We start from the raw sequence: 16,173 nt of genomic DNA, 5'->3' as shown, positions 1-16,173 counted from the left end.
ATACTTGGCTTCTTCTCTTTGTACTACTCTTTAACTCTCCACGAACTTGTAACCATCCTAGAAAACTCAAATAAGCCATGCTGTTGTGCGGATAAAATATCTCCCCAAAGGCTCATCTCATGCATTGAAGGCTTGGTTCCAATTGATGGTGCTATTGAGTGGTGTCTGGATCACAGGCTCTATCTAATTCATCAATGGATTCATCTACTGACCAGTTCACAGAACAGTAGGCTATTAGGCTACTAGTAGGCTAGTAGGCTACTAGTTCGAGGAAGAAGTTATTGGGGGTATGCCTTTGAGAGATATATCTGTGTACACACACACACACACACACACACACACACACACACACACACACACACTCCCTCTCTCTGCATCCCAGCTGCCCTGAAGTGAGCAGCTTTCAGTCTGCTTCAACCATGATGTTCTACTTCACACGCGCCGAGAAACAGAAGCCAACTGACCATGCACTGAATCCTCTGACAAAGTGAACCAAACAAACCTTTCCTCCTCAAGTTGTTTTCATTAAGTATATTTGTCACAGCAACAGGAAAACTAACACACATGCCCATCCCCAGAGCATTCCAGGGGTGTACTCCCTTACCATACCCTGAGCTCTGGGATGCCGTAGGCCCTGTAATTCCCTACATTATAGCATACATTATGCTGTGTCCGTGAGCTTCAAGACTGCAGAGACCAAATCTTACTCATAGTTGTGTGCAAAGTGCAGAATAGATGCCCAATAATTCACAGGTGCTGTTTGTTCATTTATCTGCCAAACAAACAGCACTGTGATAAACATTATGGATCCAGCCATGGATACAAACTTCTACCCTAGAACCTACAATCTACAGAGGGTAGACGAACAAGTAAAGACACAGCACATAAGAAAACAGAAAATTTTGGTAGGCTGAGTGTGGGCCCTACTTAACAGATTAACTGATTAGGTGACATTTAAGTAGAGGCCCCACAAAGTGAGGGAAGGAGATGGGAGTGTATTTGAGGTAAAGGACACCCTGGGCATAAGGGACAGCAGGTACACAGGCCCAAGTCAGGACCCAACTGGCATCTTTGGGGAATGGTGAGGAGGTCAGCATGACTAGAACCAAGGAGGAGAAGTAGAGTGGGGGAAGCAAAGTCAGCAAGGCAGTTGGGCCAGAGCACACAAGGGGAAGACAGGCTTCAGAAAGGAAATGGACTTCTTCTCAAGTACTTCAGTGCTTGAGAGCTGAGCAAGGACTGATCTGACCTAGACCTAAAAAATCTGATTTGCTTGCTGTGTAGAGAAGAGACTCCATGTTGCTAAGTGTGAAAGTAGGCAAAGTGAGTTGGTGATTATTATAAAACTTGTTTGCTGAATGGCTAGCTAGATGGATGAATATAGGCAGCAGACAAGCAGGTGGGGGACAGGGCCTCAGGTACTCATTCCCTGTCCACATTAGAAACTAAACGTTGTATCTAATTCAACCCCTGGCTCTCCAGGTCCTGGGGCAGTTATGTGAGTTGGCTCTTATCATGTATGCACTAAAGTTGTGAAATTACTGAGACCATGAACTGAACTGTAATTCACTGATCTTAAATTCAACATTAGTTTATTTTTATTTTTTGTTCGTCATGGGGTTTGAACTCTGGGCCTGGCACTGTCCCTAGCTCTTCAGCTCAAGGCTAGAGCTCTACTACTTAAGCCACAGTGCCACTTCATTTTCTGGTGGTTAAAACTGGAGATAAGAGTCTCACAGACTTTCCTGCCTGGGTTGCTCTGAACCATGATTCTCAGATCTCAGCCTTCTGAGTAGCTAGGATAACAGGCATGAGCCCACCAGCACCGGACTAAACTTTAATTATTTTAAAGGTGCTAAGAGTAAAGCTTGAACTCAAGAGTCTGGGCACTGTCCCTGAGCTTTTTTGCTCAAGGCCAATGCTTTACCACTTGAGCAACAGCTCCATTTCTGTCTTTTTTTTTTTTGGTAGTTAATTGGAGATGAAGAGTTTCACAGGCTTTTTTTTTTTTTTTTTTTTTGCTAGAGCTGGCTTTGAACATCAATCCTCAGATCTCAGCCTCCTGAGTTGCTAGGATTACAGGCATGAGCCACTGGTGCCCAGTGAAATTATTGTTCTTTAGTAAAGACATTATAGGAGAAAAAGATATGTGGCATTTAGAATTCTTCATCCACTTTCACTGAGTATCTGCCTACAAAGATGGAATAATGTTTATAATTTACACTGGGTTGACATCAGGCAGACTATCAGTCAAGCAGGGTCTCTTTTCAGAAGCAGTCTTTTTTGTTTTGTTTGGCTTTAACTGAAGGCCTCATGCTCCAATTTGGTATTTTTGCTCAATGCTGGTGGCTTTACCACTTGAGCCATACCTCTACTTCTGGCTGTTTGCTGGTTAATTGGAGAGAAAAGTCTCATGGGCTTTTCTGGGCTGGCTTCGAATTGCAATCCTCAGATCTTAGTCTTCTGAGCAGCTAGGAGTAAAGATGTGAGTCTAGTGCCTGCCTGAGAAGCAGTCTTAAGTCCATGCAGTATATCCAGTGTCTCCTGTCAATCTCGGACGATGCTGTCCAGGTCCAGGAAGCTGTGCACCGTGTACACTGGCATGTGGAGAGGGAGGCGTGCTCCTTTGTGTAAGGAGTATGCAACTCAGCTCTGGAGGTGTTGCTCCAGAAGAGTGCTGAGGGGAGACATACTAGATCAGTGTCCTGAGACTTGGGGCGCCCGGAACAACACTGTTTACATATTTATTACTGAGGCTTGTCAGGGCCTTGTGCTTATCAGGCAAGCACTCCACAAGATGAGCCACACCTCTAATTCCACAAGTCACATCCTCATCTATTGTACCTTCAAACCTCACAACAACTTAATGAAGTGGTTATTAGATCCATTTTCAAGATGAGGAAATTAAAGCTTAGTATGGGAAAATGGCTTGCTCCAGGTCTCACGGCTTCTACATGTGGCAGAACATGGAGCAGGTATCTGTAGCTAGGTTTGTTCCCATCTCCAGTCTGTGCCCCTATCCGTCACCTGTGCTAATACAGGTGGCACTTGGGCTGGTTGCTTGCCCAGCTCCAGAGGACAGTCTCCCACCAGGAGTGCATTAGGCAGATGCTAGAGAGGCTGCGCTCTATTGTGACTGTTCACTCTCTAATGGCCTAGTTGGGCAGGTGGGGTCCAGACTGTACTGTGGAAGACCAAGTTCCCAAAGAATGCTGCCTTTAGTGTTAGGAAGAGAACCTTGGACTAGTGGCAGGAGGTGGCCTTCTTTCTTTTGGATGTAACCTACAAACCAGCCATTAGCCCTTTAAAGGAGGACAATGACAGTAGCAGGATACTGGTGAGATGCTCAGAAACTAGAGTCCCTGTGAGCAACACACAGTACCTACAGAGGGACACCCTAAAGGCCAGGCACAATCTCTCTAGACCTTGAGGTAAACTTCCAGACCATCTAGATCTCATGTTTCACCCCTGCCCACCATCGGCTTCTTACTATGGTCTCCCCTCAGAGTGCTCCCCACCATCCATTACCTCTGCAGAACATATTTGGGGTTTAAAGAGTAACTTCAAGTTGCTAAGGTAATTTTCAGTTGGCATTTCATGCTGACCCACTCCAGGGCACACTTTTGGCACAACAGGTGCCCGAACCCAGATCTGTCTGGGTCCACATCTGAAGGTCCTTCTGCAGCACCCACATAAACAGCCGATGATCCTTCAACAGGGCTGTTGGAAGATGGAGGCGTATCCTTGGTCTGCGGCGGCGATCAGCAGGCCAAGGTGACGGGTGCGATTTCTGTGTGAGACAATTCCATTGACCATGTCCCTCAATCACAGATAGCACCCCTCACCTTGAGCCTAAGGTCACAGGCTGGCTGGCGAGCGGTGGTGCTGGGTCAGGAACTCCGTCTTGCTCTGTACAGGAGGGAGTAAGGGCAGGGGACACCAGGTATGTGAGGCACACGCCAGGGCACAAACTGAATGTGTGAGTGAATTCGTGCATCTTATATGCTCACACAGTAGTCTCTCTTAAAGATGTGACATACAGATGTGAAAAGGCACCTTGCCTTAAGGAGCTCAGCATCAAGACCAACAAACAAGAGTCCGGGCTAGAGGATACCTATCCCTTGTACACCTGTGATGATCTCATACAATAGCCATGAAAAGGTCAAGCCTTTAACGGGCCAGAAGATAGGTGCAGGAACTGGTGGGGCAGGCTGGTTGAGGGGCTAAGGCATGAAGCAAACCTAAGTGAAGGCAGATCCAGGCAGAGGGTGCTCCTACACGGTCTACTGCAAAACACCAGCAGGGAAGCCTGACAGAAGGGGAAGCGAAAGCTCGCTAGTTTGGACTGCTCTGGCACTTCAGGGAAGATGGTGAACACACTGGGCTGAGGCAGTGACCATAGGAGACAATAACATGGCAGAGGTGTCCCAGGACAACTCAGCGCACATGCCTTACCAGACACAGAGATGCTTGACATTGAGTTGGGTTTTGGGAAGAGAGTCAGAAAACAAGTGCTAGGCCTCACATGCCCTCAGGTGTTGGTCTGCTCCCAGAGCTGACCAGACAACAAGCTGTTTTTTGAGGTTTTAGAGATAAAGAGGACACTCCCTGAATTTCCAACCTGACTGAACTTAGGCCTAATGTGTGATCAGATGAGTCATGTGGTGTACACTGTTAGGATAGAGGCAACAAGAAAACACTGTACCATGCTGAAAGAATGGGTAGAATTTTCAAGGTGTCACATCTGTAATCTTGGCTACTCAGCAGGCTGAGATCTGGAGGATTGTGGTTTGAAGCCAGCCTGTCAGAAAAGTCCATGAAATTCTATCTCCAAAATAATCAGCAGAAATCTGGGCTCTACCACTTAAGCCACACCTCCAGCCCAGTACAGGGTATCGTAAGGAAGAATGTAGTGGGAAAAATGAAGTGCCAAGGGCATTCAAGGTATCCGGTGACCCATGTAATTACTGGCACTTAGGAATCCAAAGGCCTGGTTGGAACCAGCAGTCTGTGAGTCTGAGCATCATATTCCTTCAAGAACAGAGGTCAGTCAGAAGACAGATTTGCCTTGAGTTTAGAAGATGGCTGCCAGAGGGTAGAGGGAGGCAGGGGCCAGGAAAGGAAGCCTGGAGCAGCCTGTGACCATCCCTACACCAAGCCTACAGGCCTATCCAGAGTGTCAGCTGTTTCACAGCCAGGAAGATGAAGATAATTTAGTATTTCTTTTTCTCTAGAAGTAAAAGGTAATTTCCCACAAAAAGAGGTTTATGATGAGTAAAATTCAGCCCAACTCCAAGGAACAGAGGCTTAGCAATGCTTTTGCCTTCTTCGGTGAGGAAACAGAACTGAGCCTATGTTTCACTTAATCTCTGGGTTCTTTCTCATGTTGTAGCCAGTGGGTCACTTGCATCAACTAGGGACATGGCTGGGTATGGATAAATTGAGCAAGCTTTTGCCATCCACCATTAACTAGTAGAATCATACCTTAAGACTTCCTATGACATTATTACAAGAGGACAAGTAAGAGAAAGACATGACTGCTGTGCTGTAGGAGGCCAGGAGAACAAACACTTTATCTCACTTCTAACTTCTGCATTTCTATCGGGAGAGTAGGCAAAACCTTGGATGTGCCTAGCTCTGCCTGGACACCTGTGGCCCTATACAGTCCTTCCCCTCACCAAGTTTTAGTTTTCATCTATACCAGGAGAGGCTTTGAGTGTGAAGAGTTTTGTGGGTTTTTTTTGTTTTTTTTTTTTACAACTTTCTTTTACCAGGAAGCTAAATCCCACCCTCTTGGGGCCTGCTCCCCTAGAATGGGAAGCCATTACAGAATGGCCATTACACCAGTGGTGTGATGGAAATATTCTGGATCTGGGGACAAAGTGAAGCAATATGCCATTAAGGATATCTACCAGGTTACTCATGTTGTCTGACTCGTCTACAAACTGTGTTCCCACGTCTCCTCCTTCATCTTAACGATTTGTTGTAACTGATATTATCCAGGGATATACTATGCTAATTATAAAGGACACAAATGAACAGTAAGAAGGCACACAGGTTAATTCCAGAAAGGCGAACAGGGCGTGTCTCCATGGAGCGGCTGTATCACCCTCCCAGCTCATGTCACAAGCTCCTGACCCCCACTCTGTTGACATTTTAAGGAGGTTCCATCAGGTACTAATTACATAGAGCACCGTAGTGACTGACTGCCCTAACTCTTCCCACTTGGTTGGCTCTGGAAGTGTCATACATATTAGGCAGGGGCTCTACTGCTGAGCTAAACCTCCAGGCCTCAAAAGGCACTCAATGCTAGCAAGCTTTTTGTGTTAAAAACTGAGTACTAATATAAAATATTATTATAGAAGATGCTGTAACAATAATAATAGCAATAATACTAATTTTGGAGTGATAGTGATAAACATTTTACCTTCTCACTTAAATGTAAAATCAACACTATACATCCCCATTCATAGACATAGACACCAAGGCACAGAAAACTTAAGTTGCCCAAGGGTTCCTCAGCTGGAATGTGACAGGACCAGAATTTGAGCTGAGCAGTCAGACTCCAAGCCTAGTTCTTAACCACAATGCACTCACCAACAACTGCAGGACTGTGTCTGAGGTAGTTAAGATGCTCCAGGGGAAAAAGCCTCTGTCCTGTCAGTAGCTAAGGCAAATATAAAATAAAAGCCACAGGTGGCTCTGTTCTTTAACTTCCTTGATCAGAAATTGGTGCTGGCCTCACTTGTACTGTCTACACCAAGTGTCAAGTTCACCACATGTCTTGAAGGTATGTGGGGCCTTCCAGAGTATAAGCCCCACCTGCCCTTCCAGTTTCATTTCTGCCCTACTTCCCACTTGCACTCTAACTCCCAGACATGCTGTGTTACGCTCTTTACCCACATGCGTACTCTTGTGCCCTCCATCTCTGCAAATGCAGCTCTTTTGCTTGTGACCCCCACTCACACCTTGGCTCTATGTAATCCTTGCCCCTCAGAGCTCCAGTTCAAATGCTACCACTGCTAATACCATTCTTGGTATCCCAGATAGGCAGTTTCCCATTTCTCTTCCTTTATTCTCCAAGTATCTTATATACTCCTTTATTAGAGACTTACTATAATGCTTTATAGTTGTTTATGAATCCAAAATAGTAATGTGTTTTGATGTGGAAGACTCTACTTCTACCTATTCTACCTAGCTGGTCCCTTAGCCTCAATCAATATTTACCATCTGTTAATCAAACGAGAAAGTGAATTCAAGAACTGTTGATTGTTCTCTCCCCTCCCTGCCAAACATGTGTTTTAGACATGGAAGGAGGACAGCTAACATAAAACAGAACTTGACATAATGGCTTTAAGAGCATGTTGGTACAAACCACTATCATAGCTGGCAAAAAGACACAGAGTCATTGTTTCTCCTTCACACTATTAGTATCTCTAAACTGAGAGTTGGGCAGCAGGTTTCCGGAGGATCCGTGTAATGGGTCACTGGAATGACAGTGCTAGGATGCCAGACAGCTAGAGATATGGGGCACAGGTAGAACGGGAGTGGGTCTTGGCATCAAGCCAAGACAAAGCCCAGCTTACCTCCTTCTTGGGAATTCATGATGTTCAGGGCAAACAGCATTGCATTGGAGAACGTGGTCGCCTCTTCCTTACTTGCGAAGTTTAAGCCGTACACCTGGCGGGCATCTCGCCACTGGTGGAAGGTTGGTGTTGCCTGATTGTACTTCAGCCCTTTCACAATTGAATAATTGATTACAACCTAGAGGAGAAAAGAAAGAGAAATGAATGTAAACAAATAAAATGTAAGTGAGCTGGAGGGACCCCTGATGGGGCAAGGATATTGTATCCCCTGGAAATGGTGGATTTGGATCGAGTTCAAAGGAGAAAGCATGATTAGGCTTTTCCCCAGAACGTATTCTATAGGACAGGGAGGATTTTAAAGACTCATAATTTCATTTAACTAATAATATTGTATAGGCACAACCCTCCAGTTGAGAAGGCCTGAGCTGGGAGTAGGCTTCCTGGGGTCACTGTGCTTTCCTGGGGCTTATGTTCTCAATGACAAAATGAGAATAATGTTGCCTTTACTGACCACATGGGTTACTGTGAGATCATGCTGTGATAAATATCTGTATTAGATATACTTTATATCTTGCAGATATAAAGTTCAAGAGTAATAATCCTGATTCTCACTGCTCTCTGCATTGTGTATAAGTACTTAGAAAGTATTAGTTAATGAGTTATTAGCTAAAAGCTTAGCTTGGAAAAGTTAACATACCATATGACTATACACTATTATATATTATTAATCAATCAGCAAGCACAAGTTGATTGCCAGGAGCAAAGCCAGGCTTGCCAGGAGCTTATGGTAGTCAGGATTTAGCAGTTATGTTCTTGGGAGTTTTGTTTTGTTTTTTGCCAGTCCTGGGCCTTGGACTCAGGGCCTGAGCACTGTCCCTGGCTTCTTTTTGCTCAAGGCTAGCACTCTGCCACTTGAGCCACAGCGCCACTTCTGGCAGTTTTCTATGTATGTGGTGCTGGGGAATCCAACCCTGGGCTTCATGTATATGAGGCAAGCACTCTTGCCATTAGGCCAGACTCCCAGCCCCTCTTGGGAGGTTTTATACCATGGTTATACTAGCCTAGTAAGACAAGGAAGTAGCTCTTTTTTTTTTTAACTTGTCCTGGGGCTTGAACTCAGAGCCTGGGCACTGTACTTGAGCTTCTTTTACTCAAGGCTAGCACTCTACCACTTGAGCCACAGCAATACTTTCAGCCTTTTCTGTTTATGTGGTACCGAGGAATTGAACCTAGGGCTTCATGCATGCTAGGCAAGCACTCTACCACTAAACCACATTCCCAACCCTGAGTAGCTCTTTTCTATTCTCTAAAAGAGTTTGTCTAAGATTAGTACTGTTACTTTCCTAAAAGTTTGTAAGAGTTTCCTTTGTGTGGGAAGGTTAGATTTGTAACTACAAATTAAGTTTCTTTAGTAGACATAGAATAATTTGATAGACAATTAAGATTTTCTATTTATTCTTGTGTAAGACTTTTGTTTTTTTCTTGTACCAGTCTTGGGGCTAACCTGCTGATCCTGTAGCTTGACTCCAACGACTCTGAAGGTGTTGCTGGCAGTGTTGTGGTAGATGTTGATCCGGCTGAATCCCTGCTGGCCAGGCTTGATTGGTACCCATTTCTTACTGGTGTCATCATAGACCATCACGGAAGCCCGGGCTTGGCAGATACTCTGTTCACTGCAGAGTGAGAAAAAAAAAACCAGTGTCAACCTTAGCCATTTGAGATGGGATCTGACTTGACTCTTCTGAATCATAGACCAAAGGCTACTTGACATAAAGAAATTCTAGCAGACCCAACTTCCAACTGTATATAGTACGGCTGCACTAAAAGGTGAAGAAGACTTTCATTATTGAACGACAGGGTAAAAAGAAGGCTGTGTATAAAAAGTGTGAACAGACTGGGAAAGATTCCCATTTTTGCTTGGAAATAGAGTATGAATGAGAGTGCAATTGCAGAATTTACCAGGTAGCTACAATGTTTAAGGCACTGTCTTATTTTTTGGAGGTACTATAATTGAGTTCAGGGCCTTGCACAACTAGGAGGTGTTCTACCACTTGAGCCATGTCCCAGCTCCTGTTTCAGTTATTTTTTTGGATATAATCTTGTACTCCCCTACCCCCAGCTTTGTAGCTCCTCCTAGGTGGCAAATACGGTGGGTTTCATAAGCTTTGTCCTCAGTGACTTGGCCCAGACCTGAACCTGACCAGTGTAGTCAGTTCCAAAGTGCTGCAGAGGGCTAAACTTGCTCACCCCTCCTCACTGCCAAGGTACGGTGGATGGTGCAGCATAGACAACTACACTCTTCATGAAAATGTCCTGGAAAGGTCTTTCCCTCAATTGACTTTAGAGGAATACCTCTGTTTAGTCCCCACTTTGCCACATTCTCTCCTTGTATCTGGGTTCTAAAACGGCACACAACATTTTGGCCTAAGTCTGACAAACACTGATTGCGGTGAGTGAAGAAACATGTAAGGAAGAAGCAGAGACAAGGCGGCCAGTCCCAGTGCACAGGGAACTCACGGCTAAGACAAACAGTTACAAACCTGCCCTCCCCAGGCAGGGCTGGGAAGCCAGGGGAGACTTTCTGAAGAAAAGGCTGCTTGGTCTTAAAGATGAAGTTCAACACTAGACGAGTCAGGAAGCGGATGTGGGTTTCTAAGCACAGAAGCCAGGCAGCACAGCCAGAGGCAGAGGCAAGAACCACATGGTAAGCAGAGGCTGCAGGCCCTTCAGGGCAGTGCAGGACAGCTGGGGGCAGCAGACACACCATTCAGGGTGTGTGGAACAGAGATGACATAAATACAGCTCCTCCTTCTGGGCCGCCACCTACTAGATTCTTCAACACCAATGGCTATTTTGGGTATAGCAATTATAACCAACAGGTTCCTTTTTTGTTGTTGTTTTTAACACCAGATTTAAATTAAACTTGTGGCTAACCAAAACTCGTGGATCCCCTCACCCAGCCCTGATACCATTGCCATTTGAGTAGTGCTTGTCTGCTCCTTCATATTGTATTGCCATTTACAAAACCCAGATGTAAAAAAATACATTTATTCTATTTAAGATCACTCTGGCTAAATTAGGATTATCCTTTTGGAAGTTTTCATAAAATCTTGACTGCTATCCAATTATCACTGTCTGTGAGCTGGATGTGTTCCACTGCCTTCTCAGCTTCTTCAATCAAACTGTACAGAAGACACACTCACTCCACACAATCATTGCGCTCTGTCTTTTGAGGAAATCTGAAAGCATCTTTTTTTTGGGGGGGGGGGGGCCAGTCCTGGGCCTTGGACTCAGGGCCTGAGCACTGTTCCTGGCTTCTTTTTGCTCAAGGCTAGCACTCTGCCACTTGAGCCACAGCATCACTTCTGGCCGTTTTCTATGTGGTGCTGGGGAATCGAACCCAGGGCTTCACGTATAGGAGGCAAGCACTCTTGCCACTAGGCCATATTCCCAGCCCTGAAAGCATCTTTTAGTTTATTTATTTTGCCAGTACCGGGGCTTGAACTCAGGGCCTGGATGCTGTCTCTTAGCCTTTTTTGTTCGTGGCTGGAGCTCTATTGCAATGTCTTTTTTAAAAGTCTTAAGTTATTGAATAAATGGTGGCCTGAACTATTTCGAAAAGCACACACATACAAAACTGTCTTTACTAAATAAAAATGATTTATTTCTATATCCCAAGAGGTGCTGTATAAGTTAGGCCTGTGTGGGCTTGACTGCAGGGCTCCCCACCTGGGCTCTGAGGAGGACAGAGCTCAGTGGTAGAGCACTTGCCCAGCATGCACAAGACCTTATGTTTCACCCCAGGTGCTGCAACAAAACAAAACTTTTTGTCTAAAAATTAATCATATGAATCTGGAGAGGAAAGATAAGGTTGATCCTAACAATCACTTGATGTGTGTGTGGTGTGTGTGTGTGTGTGTGTGTGTGTGTGTGTTGGGAAAGGGGTTCAGTCAAAATATATGGTTTAATTTATTTATTATATAAGGTGCTAAACTACGACCTCAATGAGCTTTTTTTCCCCTGGGAACTTATAGGCTGATCTGAGAAGTATGTCCAACTAGAGTTCCTCTCCTGGGAGAAGCGTCTTTTAGAACAAGCACCCAATTTTACTACCATCTTTGTTTTCTGGTCTTATGTATGGGTATTTGTGGTTCTATGAAATTTTTGAATCTTTCCTTTGTAAGGTGGGTATCAGTGGGAGGGGAAAGAGGAATGAGGGTAAACAGAGTTTAAGGTTTTCAAATGTTACTCAGAATAGCTTATCCTAAATAAATCCTACTTAAAACGGAAAGGAAAAAAGAAAAGAACCTGTAATTTCCTCTGAGGGGCATTGTGACAGAAAACCCCCAAAAAGCCTTTAGACTGTACTTTTGTCAGCTGAACAGACAAGTACTGTGTGGCTAGGCCTTGGTGTCATTATTTGTGTTTCAGGGACCTCCTGTGACCTCAGAAGTCTCCATTTGGTGAGTATTCATTGAGCTCTGCCCAGTGCCCAGCACAGGACAAAGGTGTGGTAGAGAAGAAAGAAGAAGGCACAGTCTCTGCCTATTGCTGGTTGGTCAGTTAACTTTTTTGGACCATATATCATGGGCCGCTTTATTAAAATTGTCTCTTAGGAGGAATAAAGACAAAGCATACCTCACACTCTCTGTACACAACTGAAACCTGAGTATGGCTTGTTCTGCTCCCAGTGTTAGGAATTCACTAATGACTTTAGGGATAAAAACAACAGGTAGAAATGAACTCCTTACATACATGCCCCATGGTGATACGGCAGCCGATAGCCAGCCTTGGTATCTCTAATCTTCCTGGAAAAGTGCAGAAGTCCAGTGCTCATTCTACTACTCTTTCTTGTGTGGCCAGGAATGAGCTTTTCAGATCCATCCCAGCACTGTTCTTTCCTATGCACAGCTACCTGGCATCTTTTTACACAGAGGGACATCTTTCAGGCTTTTCAAGGTATTTTCTGCAAAGCTTTGAAGAGAGAAGATCCATAAATTAAGGGCAAATGGACTTTGCATAGAGTGGTGGAGGGCTGACTAGAGAGATGCACTGAAAAATGTGAGTCAAGGACTACACTGCAGAAATGTGGAGAACTTGGACCTATCCAAAGAGTCTAGCTCCGTCTCACACACTCACTTCTGCCTCTACCACAGTCTAGCTCTGTCACGGTGCTCACTTCTGCCTCTACCATAGTACTTCTCTACCATAGTCTTGCTTCTTTCTACCTGTCCCACCAGATGTGAGCAACCTGAAGGCAGGGCCTGTTTTCCCTCTGTAAGTGTATCATCAGGGACTGAAGCCAGGTCCAAAGGGAACTTGCAACCACCTGTGCCTGGATGTTGCAGGGGCCCTATCCGTCACTCTTTCTGAAGGGTACTGCCCAAACTGTCCCTCTAGGTCATGACCATTATATCCAGACAGGCTCTCTGATATGTAGCTAGGGGACTTCGGGTATAATTCCTTCCCATTGTGTTTATCTTTAGAGGTCCAAGACCACAGGGCATGCCCCTGTGCTGATCTGTCCTGGAACTGATGCTTTCTATACTGTCCAGCACATTTCCGTGAGGAAGACACAGCCCACCTGCAGTCACTGGTAAATCTTTGTCTTGTAGAAAAATCACACCCCCCCCCCCAACATCTGGACTAATTAAAATGACTTTGCTGGTACTGGTGGCTCGAGCTGTAACCCTAGCTACTCAAGAGGGTGAGATCCGAGGATGGAGGTTTGAAGCTAGCCTACTAGGCAGGAAAGTCCATTAAGACTCTCATCTCTAATTAACCACCAAAAAGTGGGAAGTGAAGGTGTGGCTCAAGTGGTAGAATACCTCACCTTAAGTGAAAAAGGTAAGAGGTGGAACTCAAGTGGTAGAGCACCAGTCTTGAGCCAGAAAGCCAAGGGAGAGTTCAAATCTGGCCCTGAGTTCAAACCCCAATACTAGAAACAAAAAAGAAAGTCTTTGCTGGTATTATTCCAGTAATTAAAATGCATATTGTCAGATCCCTTTTCCTTCTTACATCAGAGGTTTGAATCTTACCTTTTCTCAAGGCTCAGGTAAAGGGTCAGTTTTCAGAAAACACCTGTCAATTAATTCTCATTTATTTAGTAAAAGTGAAGCATACTGCTGCGCGCGTGTGTGTGCGTGTGTGTGTATGTGTGTGTGCCTGTGTGCACACACATGCACCCCCACATGCCCACTGTTCCTGCAGCTTGAATTTGGGGCCTGGGTGCTGTTCTCCAGTTTTGTCTTGTTTTTCTTTTTTGCTCAGGGCTACCGCTCTACTACTTGAGCTCCATTTCTGTTCTGTTAGTGGTTAATTGGATGAGTTTCACGAACGTCCCTGTCTAGGCTGGCTTCAAATTGCAATCCACAGATCTCAGCCTCCTGAGCAGCTAGGATTACAGGCACCGGTGCCTGTTTAGGCACCCTGCTTTGAATGTGGCTTATGTCTGTTTCAAAGAGGAGAAAAAAGAGACAATCTCAAAATGGGTATCAGAGAGCGCTAGAAAGAAAAATACAAGGTTCTGTGGGAGGAGTTCTTATCTACGGATCATAGTTCATTGGAATAACCTGCCTTCTTTCCTTCCTTTTCAGGACTGAACTCGGGGTCTTACACTTGCTAGGCACATGCTCTTCCACTGAGCTAAATCCCCAAACTAGATTATCAGTTCTCTTCTACAGTCATTTAACACACAGGACATGTGTGCCTGTGATGTCTTGACCACTGAACTCAGTAGGTTTACCTCTGCTCCCAGCCCTCTAAAGTCCTGTGTGCTTCTAACCACTCTGGAGCTTTCAGGGAAGCTACTCAGTTTATCCACCTCCTGAGAGTGTGAGCGTCCTGAGGGCAGGCCTCGCCTGAGCCACCACACTCACCCCTCATCTCTACCCGATGCAGCCTGGAACATGGACTCCAAAGTCCAGGCGCAGTGGTCAACAAAGAAATTAGCAAGTGAGGAACAGGGAGGGAGGGTGCCTAGAGATAAGTCTTCCCAAGCCAGGAAGAAATAATTTTTTTTTATGAAGAAAATAATAAAAAGCAGAACCAGATTCCTGAGGCCCTGACTTGTTTACGTTCAACACATAAGCAACTTTCGTGAACTCTGGAAGTGGCTGAGACCAAGAGTAAGGAGACAGCCTCACAGAGAACACAGAGGCTCATTAGAGCCTGTCTGGGCAGCTTCAGATGGGAGCTGCGTAGTTGTTTCACTTGCTAAACCAGGATAAGGAGCTACTGGGAAAGTAAACAGGAGTCTCCCTCTCCCTCTCTCTCACACACACACATGTGTGTGTGCACACACACACAATCAAAGCCTGAGTGATCAAGACAATTGCCACGAAGTCATTGTTCCATTTACTCCTATTTCTACTGGGAGAGAACAGCACTGTTTGGGACACTGTTAGGAGGCCCCGCCTTCTAGCCCCCTCAGTTCCCACTCACATGATCCCTTCAGTTCTCCCACCATTCCACTCGAGCTGCTTCCTCCAAGGTCTCATACTTGTCCTTGCTCCCTTCTTCATGGCCTGCCATTTGCAAGTCTCCTGCAGGCTCTAGCAATACACATTAGTCTGGCTCCTCTCTAGACTGCACCTTTTCTGACACGGTCTTTCCCAAGGAGTCTGGCTGGTACCAGAAAGCAAGGTCTAGGCACAGGTAATTTACAACATTGTCAGGTAGACAGAGGAAGGAAGGGAAGAGAAGAACACACAACCTTGGATCCTGGGAGGTAAGTCAAGGTTTTATAAACAAACCATCTTTTAAATAAATGTACTGGAGATCAAATAAGACTGAGGAGATAAACAAGAGAGGGGTTTAGTAAATCAAAGAAGGAAAAGGGTGATGGGAATAAACAGCATATCTACATACAGTAAAGCCTCTGGGTGGAGTCAGGGAGACGCTGCCTCCTGTGTGCACTCCACAGTACACACAGAAAAGAAAAAAGAATCCAACTAAGGTGTATCATGAAGGTTCACTACAGGGAGAGTAAGCCTCCCCTCCCCTCCTCAGGCCTAATGTGGGGAATCTCTGCATTAGGTCTCTTAGCCTGTGAGAAGACGGTTCTTGTGATCCTGACATGTAGTCGAGGAAATGTGAAGTCACATCATATAGGTGTTCAGCTCAAGCAAAGCCACATGCTGCTTCCTAGGCCCCGTTGCCCCTTCTTCCTGCCAGTGGGAACCACCATCCCGAATGTGGTATTTATTGATTCCATGCATGCTATGTACAGTAAGCCATAGAGCTATTTTACAAATGAGGCTCTTGTGGTTCCTTTACCACTCATAAAAATGGTTAAGGATGCCCCAGAGCTTCTTCATATATGCTAAGTCTATATTCACCATGGCCTCACTATTCACAATAGTCAAGATGGGAAACAGCCCAGATGCCCATTGGTAGATGAGTGGATCAAAGAAATTTGGTACATGTAGACGATTGGATTTTACGCAGCCATTAGAAATTATAAAATAATGACATTTGCAGGGAAATGGATGGAACTAGAACTAATCATGTTTAAGTGTGGTAAGCCAAGATCAGGGAGATGTGGAAGTTAGATCTAAAATGCAATGGGACATGACAAATTATACAG

The 16,173-nt window shown here is 45.1% G+C and overlaps 1 protein-coding gene across 4 annotated transcripts in view; it reads right to left on the bottom strand.

The window, feature by feature from the left end:
• Evl (Enah/Vasp-like) overlaps positions 1 to 16,173 on the bottom strand; it is a 93,910-nt gene that overhangs the window by 26,423 nt on the left and 51,314 nt on the right. For all 4 annotated transcript variants that reach the window (XM_048361978.1, XM_048361980.1, XM_048361977.1 and 1 more), the window contains exons 2-3: positions 9,091 to 9,259; positions 7,587 to 7,764 (exon numbers count right to left, since the gene is read on the bottom strand). In XM_048361978.1, the coding sequence (XP_048217935.1) occupies positions 7,587 to 7,764; positions 9,091 to 9,259 (347 nt within the window). The remainder of the gene's footprint in view (positions 1 to 7,586; positions 7,765 to 9,090; positions 9,260 to 16,173) is intronic.

This window comes from Perognathus longimembris, chromosome 14 (assembly GCF_023159225.1).
Source record: "Perognathus longimembris pacificus isolate PPM17 chromosome 14, ASM2315922v1, whole genome shotgun sequence".
In the NCBI taxonomy this organism is placed as follows: Eukaryota; Metazoa; Chordata; class Mammalia; order Rodentia; family Heteromyidae; genus Perognathus; species Perognathus longimembris.
Note: the sequence above shows the minus strand (reverse complement) of the source record. Positions and strands in the feature narration are given on the sequence as shown.